At 43.0% G+C, this 16,629-nt stretch overlaps 1 protein-coding gene across 1 annotated transcript in view; it reads left to right on the top strand.

Moving 5' to 3' along the window:
• The window catches only part of GALNT8 (polypeptide N-acetylgalactosaminyltransferase 8), a 60,350-nt gene extending 45,657 nt beyond the window's left edge, over positions 1–14,693 (top strand). The window contains 6 exon segments of the mRNA XM_012556895.1: positions 3,342–3,348; positions 5,767–5,952; positions 7,568–7,705; positions 8,261–8,356; positions 10,588–10,752; positions 14,547–14,693. Of these exon segments, the coding sequence (XP_012412349.1) occupies positions 3,342–3,348; positions 5,767–5,952; positions 7,568–7,705; positions 8,261–8,356; positions 10,588–10,752; positions 14,547–14,693 (739 nt within the window).
• The last annotated feature ends 1,936 nt before the right edge of the window (positions 14,694–16,629 follow it).

The raw sequence follows: 16,629 nt of genomic DNA, 5'->3' as shown, positions 1-16,629 counted from the left end.
ACTGCTTGTCTGTCAGTGGAGGCTTGAGTGTTGCTATGATGCTGAACAGGTTTCAGCAGAGCTTCCAGACTAAGACGGACTAGGAATAAAAGGCCTGGTGATTTACTTCTGAAAATCAGCCAGTGAAAACCCTATGGATCCCAATGGTCTGATCAGCAACTGATCATGGTGATGGTGCAGAAGCAAGCAGTGTTTTGTTCTGTTGTGCGTGGGGTCGTCATGAGTTGGGGGCTGACTTGACAGAAGCTAACAACAACAACAAGGGAATTCAAGGTGCAAACTAAGATGGCTGGAGAAATCCCAAGTGCAAGTTTATGTTATATCTGTGTGTTGGATAGCTATTGCCACAAAAACGCAGTGTAACAAATCACTCCCAACTCAGTGGCTTAAAACAACAATTATCTGTTCTCACAGACCTGCAGGTCCAGCTGGGTTTGGATGAGGTGACTCTATTCCAGATGTGTTTATTCTGAGGCCCATGCTGAAGGGGCGGCAGTTACCTAGGAAAGGTTCTTCTCATGGTGCGCTGCAGGATAAGTGGAACTATATGAGGCCCCTTAAAGCCTGGGCTTGGAGCTAGAACGCTATTTCTTCTGTTCCATCCCATTAGTCAATGCAAGTCACAGTGCAAAATCAAGGGGTAGGGAGGCACCCTCTGTCCATGGTGAGACCATGTAGGGTGGGGTGAAGAATGGGGGCCAATAAATTCAACCCACCACAAATTAGTATGGAACAGGTTTCATGCATTAAAATATTCCTCCCAGAATATTTCCTTACTTCTTGTGTGTCATCCACAGGTCTTTGTTTGAAGACTCTGGCCCTTGGATTCTTGTTAGTTTATCCTCCTCTCGTCTCCCAGCCTAAGGCTGAACTCTTAAAAAAGTTAGCATAGGGTAGTGGAAATTACACATGCATTGGAGACAGACACACATAAGTTCAAATACTGCTCTACCACTCAAAATGCTGTGTAATCCTGGGCAACATACAAGCTCTCTAAGCCATACTTGCTATGTCAAGCACCTAGCACGGTGACTGATGAAGGGCTGAAAGTAAATAGTGAATGGTAAAAATAACAATAATAAGAATGTCAGGGTGGCATTGTAAAAAAAAAAAAAAAAAATACTGGCTCTAGAGTCAAATCCTGGCTCTGCTAATTCGCTGTAGACTAAGCTTCTGCAAAATACCTTTTTTTTCCTAGCTCTGCAATTTTGTGCCTGAGACCAGATGGTCTCTGCTTCATTGTGGTGTCTGGAAGAAGAAGATAATTTCCTGTTTAAAGCTTATTCATATCCACTCCCTTCAATTTCTTTCCAGTTGAAACTAATGACCTTACAGCCATATATTGCACCCACTTAGGACTTCACTCAGGACTCAGCATTTATATGGTAACAAACAAACCTTGAGTCCTGTGTAGGTTATACTTTAAGCCACAATTATTCTTTGGCAGAGAAAACTGTATATGTATTTTTTTTTTTACATGGCAGTCTTGATCAGTTTTCCTATTTGTGAACTGAAGAGAGGCATCCTTGTTTTATCTACCTCATACGGATGAGGGTGCAGTGAAAGTGCACTAATTAATTTAAAAATGATTTACAAATATATTAGTTAGGATGCTGTTTGGCTTCTGTGACAGAGGCTAAAGTAAGAGAGGCTTAAACAAGATGGAAGTTAATTTCTCTCTCCCATAACAGTCTGAACATAAGCAGTTCAGATTGCTTTGCCAACACCAGGGTGATGCAGACCAAAGGTCTTTCTATTTTGTGGTTCTGCCACACTCAACAGCATGTCTATATTCTAGGAAGAGAAAAGTGGGGAAGGAGAGAACGTGCTCCTTTCCTTTTAAGGACATTACCTGAACATTGCATATATCCTTTCCTCTCACATGTCATTGGCTGCTACGTAGTCACATGGCCACACTTGTGGGCAAAGGAAGCTGGGAAATGTAGACTTTAGCTACTCCAGTTATCTTTCTATTGCTATAGATGTTGAGGAGAATAGATATTCAGGGTAGAATTGGTTTCTAGCACCTATACACACAAAACAAGAAATAATTATTTTATGAATGATACTCAGCAAAGTTACATTGTGATTGCGGTTGTTCTACCACCAGAGATTTGGATGAATTTGGCTGGAACCCCAACCCCCCAATGTAGGGCCTAAAGCTCTCTCGTTATTTCTTTGAATTTCTCTTGCTTTTCTCTGCTCTGCCCTTCTGCATCTAGTCTGTCTCTCTCTGTTTCCCACATATTTAACTCCACCATTAATTTTTCCACAAGAAAACATGTTTCTTTTAGCATTCTGAGACTTGTTTATCAACTTTGCTCAAAATGTAGGGAGTGATGGGGGAGAGCCTTTTTTTTCTCCCTTTTTGTTGTGCAAAACATTTATACCCATCCAGGTTGCTTGGTTTGCATGTGTGGCTATTTCCCCTTTTAAAGCCTCTAAGCACTTGTCAGAGCCGTGGTGGTGCAGTGGTTAAGAGCGATGGCTGCTAATCAAAAGGTTAGAGTTAGAATCCACCAGCTGCTCCTTGGAAACCGTGTGGGATAGTTCTACTCTGTCCTATAGGGTGGCTATGAGCCGGACCTATTTTTCTCCAATAACATATCTTGGAGAAACTAAGAGCTGGATGGAATGTTTTATTCTGACATCTAGTGGCCACACAGCGATGGTGCTTGTGAGTGTTGGTAAACGGAGATGAAGTCTTGGGCTGATGGGTAGAAAAGAAAACCAGCACTTGTGGAGCACCCTGTATAGTCCTGGTACTCTACCAGAGCTTACCATGTTGAATGTTTGGGTTTAGAATCCAGCTCTGTCATTTACTAGCTGGATAGACAAGAGCAAGTTACTTAAATGGGAATAATAATACTTACATAACAACAACAAAAAAAACCAAACCAGTTGCCTTCGAGTCGATTCTGACTCATAGAGTCCCCACAGAACAGAGTAGAACTGCCCCACAGGTTTTCCAAGGAGAGAGTGGCTGGTGAATTCGAACTGCCGACTTTTCGTTAGCAGCTGAGCTCTGAACCACTGCACCACGAGGGCTCCAGTACCTACATGGTGAAGGTTAAATTTGTGAAAAGCGTTAGGATAGCATGTGGCACAAAATAAGCCATTGTTACTATAAGCAGTAGCTTCATGCCTCTCTGCGTGCCTATGAGAGACAGAGAGAGACACAAAGAGAGAGAAGCAGGAAGAGAGGAAGCGGCAAGGGGAGAGAGAGAGATAGGGGGCTTTTGGCAAGTGGGCGCAGATTGAGAGGGTATAATCTGAAAACTGTTAGTCAAGGATAGTAGTTAACATTACCTCTTGACTATATCTTTTCACTCTGATTTCAGAATTCCTGTACCAATAATGAATTCCACCCCCCACCCCCCAAATTCCTGTGGATTAGAAACTTCCATCAACTAGGAAAATTAGAGTAAAGTTGTATTTAGATTTTTAAATGGTTGACTGGAGAAAATAATAAAAGCTAAAAATAAATTGGATGTAATCTGCACATGACTCTGGGGGCAATGAGGAAGAATGGAGGAGGATAACGGCAACAAAGATATGCTTCTACTGAATAATCATAGAGCCTGGCATTTACTGAATACTTGTTATGTCATTTAATCTTCCTGACGACCTAAATGGTGGGTATGCCCCTTTTGCAGATGAGTCGGTTAAGGCTCAGAGATGGTGAGTTTTTGCTCCTATATGCCAGGCATGTAGTGATAGGGTCAAGTATTGAACATAGATAGCCTGACTTCCAAGACTGTCTCTTTTCATTCCACTATTCTGAGATGTTAGGGGAGAGAGGGAGGGAGAAGGGGAAACTGTGGGTCCAGAAGTGGAGAAAGGGATGAAAAAAACTTTGAAAGTCGCATAAGGGGACTGGTATCTCAGGTAGACACCGTTTGATATGTTAACTGAACAAACAGGATCTAAGTTGGTTACCCTCATCTCAGGGGCTGCCATTGGCAAGAGCACAGCTGGTTGCTAACCACTGCTAGATGGGCTAATTATAGTTGTTAGGTGCTGTCAAGTCAATTGCTACTCGTAGGACCCTACATAACAAAGTAGAACTGCCCCATAGGGTTTTCTTGGCTGTGATCTTTATGGGAGCAGATCTTCAGGTCTTTCTCCTCTGGAGCTGCTGGGTGGTTGAACTGCCAACCTTTCGGTTAGCAGTTGAGCACTTAATTGTTTGTGCCACCAGGGCCTCCCAGAAAATGCAACCCAGTTTGGCAACTATCTTAGTTTCCTAATATTGCTGTAACAAAAATGCCACAAGTGGGTGACTTTAAAAAACAGAAACTTATTTTCTTACAGTTCAGAAGGCTAGCAATCCAACTTCAGGGCACAAGCTCTAGGGAAAGTTTCTTTCTCTATCAGCTCTGGAGGAAGACATTTATCTTTTCCAGCATTCTTTGGTTCCTTGGCGATCTTCTTGTGGCATCTATCTTCCCCCTTTTGACTTGATTGTCTCTGTGTCTATGCGCTGCTCTTTATATCACCCAGAAGTGATTAGGTTTAGGACACACCCTACACTAATAGGGCCTCATTAACAAAAGAAAGAAAACCCTATTCCCAAAGGGGATTACATCTACAGGTTAAGATTCCAACACATATTTGGGGGGGTTGGGGGACACAATTCAATCCATAACAGCAACCATGGAGAGAGAAGACACAGGAGACATCATATCAATCTGACAATGTTAGATATTTCTGTCATCTATCAGAATGAAAACCATATTTTCTAAGCTATTTATTAGAATATGTGGTCTGACAAGTATGTCTGTACCCATAAGGATGGCAAGGAAGAAATTTATAATTGGTCATAAATCATGGTATCTCTTGGCAAGAATTACCTGTATTAGTTACCTGTTTCTGTGTAACAATATTATAACAAACGTAGAGGCTTAAAACAACACACATTTATCATCTCACAGTTTCTGTGGCTCAGGTGTCCATGCGTAGCTTAGCTGGGTCCTCTGCAAGGCTCAGTCAAGGTATCAGCCAGGGCTGGGTTCTCACCTGAGGCTTGACTGGGGAAGGATCTGCTTTCAAGCTCATATGATTGTTGGCAGCATTCGAAATCTTCCTGACTGAGGAATCATTATGTTTTTTGCTGGCTGTCAGCCAGAAGCTTCCGTTAGTTCCTTGCCATGTGGCCTTCTCCATATGGTGGTTTACAACACGGCAGCTTGCTTCTTCGAAGCCATCAAGGGATAGCATCTCCTAGCGAGATGGATATTGCAATCTTACGTAATGTAATCATGTACATCCTGTCACATTTGCCATAATCTATTGGTTAGAAGCAAGTCACAGGTCCTTGCCCACACTTAAGGAGAGAGGATTAGGCAATCCCAGGAGGTAGGGATTGTGGGGCCACCGAATAGTCTGTTGCCACATTACTCTATATCTGGCATGCAGGACAGAGCATCTAAGTCAGCAAGAGTTGCCCAGGGCATGGTGCCTCTCAGGATTTCAGCACTTTCCTTGGGAACAAGGGAGCAGAGGTAGCCTATCTTTTGGCCAGTAGGGAGGTTTCCTAAGGGAAGTAAGATTTCAGGAGCTAGTTGAATGATGGGAGAGAAGCAGTTTGGTAGACTTCTTGGGAAGGATGTTTTCCATAAGTAGGTTGGAGATAACATGGAAATGGAGTGGGAGGACTGAATTTATATTCTTTTTAAAAACAGTTCCAAAATATAGTCTTTCGCTATGCAATTTATTGGCCTTGGGGGCCCAGTCTGCCTAGGGGTTTTTTTCCTTCTCTTGCAGATATGGCAGTGTGGAGGGAAGATCAAGATCTTACCTTGCTCCTTGATTGCTCACCTAAAGAGACACCACAAGCCCTACGCCTTGGATTTGAGCAATGCTTTGAAATGCAACGCCCTGCGAGTAGCCGAAATCTGGATGGATGAGTACAAATACATGGTCTACTTGGCCTGGAACGTGCCTCTTGAGGTTTGTCATGAAATTGAAGAGAAGCAGGGAAGAACAAAGGGGGAGAAGGTGGTGTTAATGGTAGGGAATGGAATGGAATAGAGCAAAGTGCCATCCTAGCACTAAGAATTATGGTAAGGTCCCGATGGTGATAATAATGACACCTAACATTTATATAACAGTACTATATTCCAGGCACTGTTCTGTTAACTTATTTAACCATCACAACAAACCTATTGTGTAGGTATTATTTTTACTGTTCTAACTTTACAGATGAGGAAACTGAGGCACAGCTAGCTGAAAGGAACTTGTTTAAGATAATACAGGTAGTAAATGGCAGAACCAAGATTCAAACCTAGGAAGCTTGGCTTCTTGATTCCATAGTCTTTGTTATGCTACTATATGGGATATTCCTTGCTTGGGGAGGGCAGGGTTGGACATCAGAAATGTGCTGTCTCCAGGGGACATAAGCATGGCAGGTGGGGATATAGAGTGTTGGGAGGAGGGATTGTAATCCTGTTGGATGCACATGAATAAGCATGTCCTTGGCTAAGGCCACATCATCTGCCCTGGCCACCTGAGGTCAGTGTGGCATGCTATGTTCTGTTCCTGAAGCTGTGACTCTGGGCTCAAGCATATTGGAGTGTGTTTTGTGGTACAGGGAACAGTCATCTCATTGGCATACTCTTCCCTTCCACCACAGTGGACCCTAAAGTAGCTCCCAGGATACCAGAGAATCAGAATGGTGGGCATCTTGTGGAATGGATCTAGAAGGGAGAGTCAAGAAGAGTGACTGGGACCAGGAGCCAGGTTAAACAGCTGGTAACACTGTGGCTGAAGACTCAAATAATGTGCAGAAATGCCTGAGCCTTCCTCCTAATTCAAAGTCATCAGAATCCTTCCCCTCATCACCCAAAGTGCCATTAATCTCCTACAGTTAGCTCATTGTTTGAAGAGATTTATAGGAATTTATTCTGTTGTCCCAGGATACCAAGGAATGATAGGAAAACAAATACTACTTCCAGGAGATCACTAGCTTTTTTTACTTCTACGGAGTCGTATTTGTGAATGCCCCCAGCCGTAAAGAGAATTGCCCCTAAATAAGTAAAACCTAAACTTTTACAAGGGATGATAGACAACGAGCCAGAGGGAGCATCTGAGAGGAAGGCAGATGCACAAATCGTTCCTGCATTTCCTTCTCCATCTTGCCTCGTTAGTACTCTTTCACTTTGATTCCCCCAAAATATCACTTTCAGAAAACCTCCTTTAATCTCCAAGTCTTGCTGCCAGAATATTCCTTTGTAGAGCTTTTTCTGGTCATCATGAGGAATATTTTGTGCTTTATTGATGTAAATATTGTCTCAAACAGGATCAGTCTGAGTCAGCTTGCTAATGATGAGAAATAAACCTGAGTGGTCCCACTGTGCAGGCCTTGCAAATGCTTTTGATACCAACAGAGCTTACTAGGGTTCAAGCTTTTTCCCACTTTCCCTGGAAAACTATGAAATATCAAGGTTACCTCACAGACTGTCAGGAAAATACCTAGTTCCCTCATGTGTGGTTCAGTCCTGTTGGTGAAGTCAAGGCGGTTACACAGACAGACAAGGCACAGAAACTCTTGGTGTTTTATTTACAGAACTCTGGAATCGATTATGGAGACATTTCTTCCACAAAGGCACTCCGGGAGAAACTGAAATGTAAAAGTTTTGACTGGTACCTGAAAAATGTTTATCCACTCCTGAAGCCCATCCATAGCATTGTCGGCTATGGAAGAGTATGTTTTATGAAACTGTGTTTTAGATTTTAAATGTTTGATTGTAAAAGACAGTGAAACCTAAATCATATACTGTGGCCCAGGTGAGAGTTTACAAAACCCATCCTGCTCAAGATTCCTTTCCTACCCCTTCCTTGGCTCTTTGCCCTTGGACCCTCTCAGTTTCCTTTCGTCTCTTGCTCCCTAATCCCCATCTTTGTTTCTTCTGTCTGCCTCTTTGTCTTTTATTTTGCAAACTGCAGCTCTCTCAGTTTCTCAGTCAACCAGGGTGTTTGCCTCTCTCACCTGAACTCTAGCCCTTTCCCTATATGAGATGTGATGGTCTGAGGTGGGTGGGTGTTCCCAGGAAGTAGACATCACAGCAGTCCCTCACTTCAGCAGTCATGTTTTCTAGTACTTAGAAAATGGCGGCCAGGATCTGAGCCCTCTATTCTCTTTTGGATATTAGTTTCTGGTGATCTTGGTGCACAGGGGAAAATGCAGGGCTTGGGGAGGCTTGAGGGCCCCCTTCTCTTCCTCTTTCCAACAGTGTTGTGGTGTATTTTGCTCCTTCAGATGAAAAACACATTGGATGAAAGTATCTGCCTCGATCAGGGACCTGTTCCAGGCAACACCCCTGTCATGTGTTACTGCCATACATTCAGTCCACAGGTATTTTCCACAGTCTTCCCTATCCCAACAGGGTGAAGTCTGTTGTGGCTTAGCCCCTGAAAACCTTTTCCAGATTTAGACTTGGTGTTAGATGATGGTGAGGCAGGAGCTGCTCAGCAGTGGGTAAAGAGGAAGGGCAAAGCCCAAACTGCACTTGTAACTAAGCACTTCCTAGTTCATTGAAAAAGTCATGGCAAGATGGTTGCATTGCAGGCACAGAGAGGAGAGGTAGAAAGACTATGTTCTGTTTTATTCATTCTTCATGGTAACATTTTCGTTGATAATCACCTCTAATCCTTTCCTCTTCCTCGCCTTCCTCTGCCCCCTCCACCTTTCCACTGCCCTCTTCAATAGATGTACACTCCTTGTATGCCCTGGAAGGTGGACGAGTGAAGCCACCTATGGCTTCTTCTGTAGAGAGGGCAACAGTGAGCTAGAGAAGAGAGAGGCTGAACCAAAGGGGTGGAAGAGGTCAGTGGCCAACTGGAGGGTGCAGCCAGGGGACATCTTTTTTTTTTAAGTTGTACTTTAGATGAAGGTTTACAGAACAAACTAGTTTCTCATTCAACAGTTAGTGTTTTATGACATTGGTTAAAACTCCACGACATGCCAACAATCTCCCTTCTCGACCTTGGGTTCCCTATTACCAGCTTTCCTGACCCCTCCTGCCTTCTAGTCCTTGCCCCTGGACTAATGCCTTCTAGTCCTTGCCCCTGAACTGGTGTGCCCCTTTAGTCTCATTTTGTTTTATGGACCTGTCTAATCTTTGGCTGAAGGTGAACCTCAGGAGTGACTTCATTACTGAGATAAAAGGGTGTCTGGGGGCCATACTCTCGGGTTTTCTCTGGTCTCTGTCAGGCCAGTAAGTCTGGTCTTTTTTTGTGAATTAGAATTTTACTCTACATTTTTCTCCAGTTCTGTCCGGGAGCTTCTATTTTGATCCTTGTCAGAGCAGTCAGTGGTGGTAGCTAGGCAGCATCTAGATATTCTGGACTCAGTCTGGTGGAGGCCATGGTAAATGTGGTCCATTAGTCCTTTGGACTAATCTTTCCTTTGTATCTTTAGTTTTCTTGATTCTCCCTTGCTCCCGAAGGGGTGAGACCAGTGGAGTATCTTAGATGACCACTCACAGGCTTTTAAGACTCCAGACGCTACTCACCAAAGTAGAGTGTAGAACATTTTCTTTATAAACTATGCTATGCCAGTTGAGCTAGATGTTCCCCAAGACCATGGTCCAGGGGACATCTTTTCCCCTGAGAATATTTACATCTATCATCTTGCTTTGCCTGTTACCCTCAAAGGAAACTTTTTTTAAAATAATCTTTTAAAAGGAAATTACTTTTAAATTATATCACAGACAAAATAAATCATTTTATAGGCATAAAAGTAATATTTTATTGTGTTTTTGGTGAAAGTTTACACAGAAAATTAGGTTCCATTTAACAATTTCTATGCATATTGTTCAGTGACACTGGCTACATTTTTCACATTGTGTCAACATTCTCATTATTTCCATTCTGGTTGTTCTGTTTCCATTAATCTAGTTTCCCTGCTCCCCCCTCCCTTGCCTTCTCATCTTTGATTTAGGGTAAATGTTGACCATTTGGTCTCATATAGATGATTTTTTTTAAAGCAGCACAGTACTCATGGGTGATACTGTTTATATTGTGATCTAATCTTTTATTTAGCTGAAAGGTGAACTCTGGGAGTGGTTCCAGCTCAAAGTTTAAAGGGTTTCTCAGGACGATACTCTCTACCAGTTCAAAGGAGTCTTTTGAGATATTCATGGTAGGTATTGTTTTCACTTAACAGATGAAAACACTGAGACACAAAAACAACCTATTCATCCAAGCTTACTGAGTAAAGTAGTGTCAGATTCAGAATTTGAAAGTTTTCCTGACAACATACCCATAGCTGGGGCTTACAGCATCAGCCTTCCAAAGGTCAGTGGGTTTTTTCTTCAAAGACACACTCCCTCATGCCATGAAAGCCATGGTTCTGTGAGAGCCCTTGTAGGGAAGGAAGCAGGTTAATGCCCCTCCTCATGCCTGGTCTTCTCTCTGGAATAATCTGAGGGTTGGAGAAAAAGAAGCAGAGATGACTTCTAGTTACCCAGGGAAGGACCGTGCTCCCTATGATGAGTGATTGTCTTGATAGTGGTCCTCATGCTCCCTGTAAGGCCAAGGGCTTCCCCACTGACTGTGCCCAGGATAGCCTTTGCTCTCTTTTAGAATGTCTACTACCACCTAACAGGGGAATTCTATGTGGGAGCATTGATTGCAGAGACAAATACTGAGGATCGCTGCTTGACCGACCTTGGCAAAGGGGAGAGTCCCACTTTACAGCCGTGTTCCAAGGCAGTCAAAAATGGACTGCACATATATTGGGATTTTAAACTGGTGAGTTGTGTGTTTTTTAAAAGATAGGCACATTCAAATATACTATGAGGGGTTCAGATTTGATTTAATAGTGATTTAGAAAGATTAATTTCTGTGGCAGTCTGGAAATGGGGAACTGGGTGGGACACACTGAGTCTCTTGACTAAGGCAGGGCTGTTTATGGAGAAGGAATGTTGGAGCTAAATAGGTAGGTTTAATAGTTAAGAAGCTGGGCTTAAGTCCTAGCTCAGTCACCTTTAGCAAGTTTCTTAACCTCTCTGAGGCTCATTTCCTCATCTGAAAAATGGAGATGACAGTATAATATCTGTTTGGGAGGATTAAATGAGATAATGTGTGTAAAGCATTTAGCATAGTGCCTGGCATGTAGAAAAGTGCCCCATTAATATTAGTCATTGTGATTGTTTTATTATTAATGATAATCAGAGAGGTGGGAGCCCTGGGCTGAGACCAAGAGGATGACATTTGACAAAGACTAGTGTAAAAGTCAAGGAGCTCTGGTGGCACAGAGGTTAAAGTGCTCAGCTGTTAATGGAAAGGTCGGCAGTTTGAACCCACCAGCTTCTCTGTGGAAGAAAGATGTGGCAGTCTGCTTCTGTAAAGATTACAGCCTTGGAAACCCTATGGGGCAGTTCTACTCTGTCCTATTGGGTCGCTATGAGTCAGAATCAACTCTACAGCAATGATTTTGGTTTTAATTCCACTTTTAGGACAATATCTTAACCTAAAGAAGTAATATGAAATTTAAACCAAGACTAATGTAGAAAATTGATTAATATGGTAGCAAAACATTAGGAAAAATTAAGCATCCAACGGTAGGGGATACTTTTTTCATCCCTCGAACAGAACGTTCTAAGTAAAACCTGTGAAAGATGGAACCTGTGTAAGGTGGAAACTTGTCGGAGAAGGAAAACTCAAATATTTTCCACTAAAATGACTGATATAAAAGTGGTAAGACTGCATCCTGTGAAAGGTAGAAAACTTTCAAGACCTGGAGGAACAAGGCAGTCTTGTTGAGTTCCAGCTTTCATGTTTCACTGTAGAACCATTAAATTATATATTTTTTAAAAAACAGTAAGTGGGAAAATACACATAATATAATGTTGAATTTTACAAAACCAAAACCCAAAAAAACCCAAACCCGTTACCATCGAGTCGATTCTGACTCATAGTGACCCTGTAGTACAGAGTGGAACTGCCCCATAGGGCATCCAAGGAGCAGCTGGAGGATTCAAACTTCCGACCTTTTGGGTAGCAGCTGAGCTCTTAACCACTGAGCCTCCAGGGTTCCTGAATATTACAAGCAGGATAGAAAAACCATATATACACCATTATCCCATAATAAGTGCTTCTAATTTAAAAAATATATATATTTTCCAAGAAAACCAAAAAGCATATATTCCTTTTGTAAAAATAAAAAACAAATTAAAAGCAAAAACCTTCTTAAAATTCTGACAGGCAACACCCCCAAAACAAAAACAAAAATATAGGAGATGCAGATGAACACATTGCAAAAAAAACCAGAGAAAATTTTTTAAGAGGATTATGAGGAATACTGTCATAGCACATGTCCTGTGGAAGTTGAGAGAAAATAAAAAAAATAGATCCATTTTGTTTAGAAGGTCACAATAAATTTTAATAGCCAAGATTTACTGAGCACATATTTTGTTCCAGGCACTGGATTATACATTACTCGTTTAGTCCTTACACAAATCTCCTCAGAGAAGTATTATCATTAGATCATTTTATCTGTGAAGTAATTAAGGCACAGAGAAATCAAATAATTTGTCCAAGGTCACACAACATCGTAAATGTTAGCCCAGGATTCAAGCACAGAATCTTAACCACTGTGTATTGTTGCCTCATTGCTTAGGAAGTTTGATTCTGAAAGAGAGAAAAAAGACTGAGCCTTGGTTGAAACAGATGGTAGAGTTAAGGCTTTTTGTTTTTTTTTCTAATATTGTGATATTTGGATATCTTTAAAGGGAGTAGAAAAGGAATCTTCAAAGAGGGAGAAATCAAAGATGTTAGATAGGAAAGTGGTTTCTCTGGCACCAAGGATGGCTGGGTGTCAGAGTACAGAGGGGACTGCTGGCAGCTGAGACAGAGGGGGCAGCTACTTTCAGATGGTCCATGAGGCACTGTCCCCACAATCACTCAGGGTATTCAGGTGAGGGGGTAGACTGACTGGACTGAAAGTGCAGTCTTCTTGACAAAGTGGAAAATAAATTTAGTGAGAGTGAGCATTAAGAGGCGGGGACTGAGGAATAATCTTGCTGAGGAGGCCTGGAAGAGTGGCCATGAGGAGTAAGCCAAGCTCTGAGGCCAGACTGCTGTCAGCACATTTGTGGCCAGGGCTGCTCGGTTAGCCAGGCAAGGCTTGGGTGGGCCAGCCTTGGATGAACTACTTACACTAGTTCAGTCCATCCCTTGAACTGGAAAGCCAGAACCTTTGTAAGGTGGAAACCAGGCCTGCTTGGTTAGGCCAGGCAAGGCTCCTCTCCAGGAGCCTTCTGTGGTCTGGAAGCAGGGGCCAGAGAAAAGAGTGGTGGGGCTGATTTGGAGGAGAAGTTCATGAACCTGGGGAGTCACCCAGAATGACCGATACTGGTAGTGCACACGAGGAAGTGGGGTGGGGGCAGAGGAAATTCAATGTGGCCAGGAGCAGGTAAATGTGGGAGAGCAGGGGTTGTTGGGGGCTGTTGATGAGTGGAAGAGGTGAGAGTCAGGGAGGCGATGGTTAGAGAGCTGTTAGCTTTGAGGATGATAGCAGAGAACAGGTTGTATAAAGGGAAAAGAACTTCACGTAGACACTAAAAGAGATTATGTGAGTTCCTGCAAAGGGATGTATTGGAGTGTGGAGAGTGAGAGGGAAAGGAGAAGAGGGCAGGACAAGGAGAGGTTGTGGTTTGCTCAGATGCCATCATCTTCAATTGTTGAACCATGGAGATAGTGAGTTAAGAGCTCACGGGGCCTGGAGGAGGCACGTGGGAACAAGGAGAAGGATGACTCGTCCTCCCCCCATTAGGATGGGTAGAGGCATAGATGAACCAACATTTATTGCACATCTTCATGTGTCAGGCACAAGATGCTCAGTAAATATTAACTCTAATCCCACTTTATAGATGAGGAAACTGAGACATACAGAGGTTGAGTACTTTGCCCAAGGCCATATGGTTTGTGTTGGGTGGAGCAGGAATTCAAATGGAGACTCTTTAGCTCTAAAGCCCATAATGTTTCCACTAGTGAACATTGTTGAAGCCCCCACAACACAGAGAGGCAGGAAGCTGCCACACAGAGTGGTAGAGAACATGGACTGAGACTCCTAAATATAGCTTCTGCTTCAATCGAACAAGAGCTTCACCAAGAAGGGAGGGAACACATACTGAGGGTGACCTGAGGGGTTTCATGAACTCAGGAGTGAAGAAGTAGAAAGGATGGCCAAGCAGAGAAGTGTCCTGGGCTCTCTATGACACCATCAAGGCACACCAATCACTATGGACCTGATGCCTCAATCTCAGGAGAGGCTGATGCTATCATATGAAACCAGCACTTGCCAACCCTCACTGCAAAGCATTTGTTACTTCCAGATCTGTGGTTAGTTTGCCATGGGGCTGATAGAGAAAGCCCTGGATGATCTAATTCTATGCTTTGCTTCATTTTCTCCTCTGGGTGACTTGGAAATGATTAGGGGGGGTCATCAAGCTTGTCTCTGACCACAGCAGGGAGGTAGGAGTAGGGGAGTGATGTATTCCTTGGGCATTTCAATACGTTGATTCTCTCTCTCCTTCCATCCAGGGAAGCCCATCATAAACTGGGCCACGAAACGGTGTCTGGAGATCAAGAAGGACACTTCAGGTACCTCTGTGCCTGTGCTCCAGACCTGCACCACACAAGTGTGGAAAATACAGTACACCATCAGGAACTGGGGATCAAACTAATGTCCAGTCAAACAATGGAGCTAACCAAAGGGAGCTGGGATTTGGGACACCAGTTGTTGCAAGTGGAATGGCATCTATGCCCAACACTGCTCAAAGTGAGAGAGGGTGAGAGAAAGAAAGTGTGTGTGTGTGTGTGTGTGTGTGTGTGTGTGTGTATGTTTACTTCGACTTCTGCCTGTAATACACAAGATGTGGAGAATGGAAGTCTGAGCATGTGCACTGCTGCTCTGCTGGTGAAGCAGAGGAAACGATGGTGCCTGCTCTGCAGTTTCCCTTGGGAGTTCATGATATGTGTCCAATGCCATTCTTGGAAAATCCTTGAAATAGCCAAAAGCATCTGGCTGTATGTGGGGAGAGAAATAGGAGGGTGGAAGTTTATTTTTGGCTTCTGCCGACACTGTTTAGTCTTCATTCCTGACAACTACTATCACCAGCTGCCCCACACCTCCTCCCCCAGCTCGTCTGCTCAGAGACTCCCCAGTCTGCCTTGGGAGTGTTTCACATGAAGGGCTGGGTCATCATCAGGCCAGTAGCTTGAAACATATTCAGGTAGCACCAAGTCACCTGAAAACCTCAAAGGACCTTCCTTGAAAGTGTGGAGCCATTCCTAGCCCCTCCTTTCTTGACTATCCTGAAAGATTCAGTAAACAGATAAGCAATTCTGTATCAGAATCCTTACAAGTTTCCTCCATTCATTCCCCACACCAGTTTTATTTGGACTATCCCATATCTCCCATACCAAAAGGATTCCAGAGGCTGAGGAGTTTAGAGAAGACATCTCAATTAATCCTAGCTCTTCAAGGGGGTAGTGCACAGAGAATGATAGAAAAATCTAGGTCCACCTGAGTCTTTCTCTAAGTAGGTTCATAACGTTTAGTAGATTTGACTGATCACCTGTTTCCTCTTACTGCCACTGTGAATATACCATGGACTGCCAAAAGAACGAACAAATCTGTCTTGGAAGAAGTACAACCAGAATGCTCCTTAGAAGCAAGGATGTAGGGATTAGGGCTCACATACTTTGGACATATTATCAGGAGGGATCAGTTCATGGAGAAAGACATCATGCTTAGTAAAGTACAGGGTCAGCAAAAAGAAGAATACCCTCAAGGAGATGGATTGACACAGTGGCTGCAACAATGGGCTCAAGCATAACAACGACTGTGAGGATGGTGCAGGACTGGGCGGTGTTTTGTTCTGTTGTACATAGGGTCGCTATGAGTCGGAATGACACCTAACAACAACCAACACCCCTGTGAAGCATGGGGAAAATGAGGCTGAAAACAGAGTGGCATAACTAATTGGGACACAAAAAAAGCGATTATAAGCAAAAACTTAAAACCAGGGATCATTACTGATGGCCACTTGGTAAATACTTTCTCCTAGTCAGTGAATTGGGAGGATAGATCTAGGGCTGCCAATTTTGGGCAAGGTCTTAGAGGTTGGTGGGAATGGGCAGTGTAGTGGGAGAGGGGCAGACTGACCTGTGTGTGTGTGTGTGTGTGTGTGTGTGTGTGTGTGTGTGTGTATTGTGTTGTGGGCTCACTTTTCAAGCACACAGTTGAAGGACCATTCTGTAGAGGACCACTTTTTCCTCTTGGCTCCATGTCAGGGCTGCCTGGTTATGATTCTGAGAATCACTTGACTTCCTTCAGGCATTAGGCAGGTAAGACACTGATAAATTAGCAAAGAATTAAATCAGCTAAGATTTTTTAAACTAAGCTTTTAAAACTGTATAAACCTTAAGGTACAGCTTGATTAAATTTCCGTTAAGGGAACACATCCATATCAAGTATTAAAACATTACCATAGATAAGATTTTATTATGTAATTTCTAGCATCTGCCTAGCAAATTGAAGGAAAAAAATAATACAATTCAGAGCAAAGTTTTAAAAAAGCATATACCCAGTAGAAAAACAGACAATGACACAAATAG

This window comes from Trichechus manatus, unplaced genomic scaffold (assembly GCF_000243295.1).
Source record: "Trichechus manatus latirostris isolate Lorelei unplaced genomic scaffold, TriManLat1.0 scaffold00081, whole genome shotgun sequence".
NCBI lineage: Eukaryota > Metazoa > Chordata > Mammalia > Sirenia > Trichechidae > Trichechus > Trichechus manatus.
The sequence above is the reverse complement of the archived record's forward strand: the minus strand, read 5'-3'. Positions and strand labels throughout refer to the sequence as shown.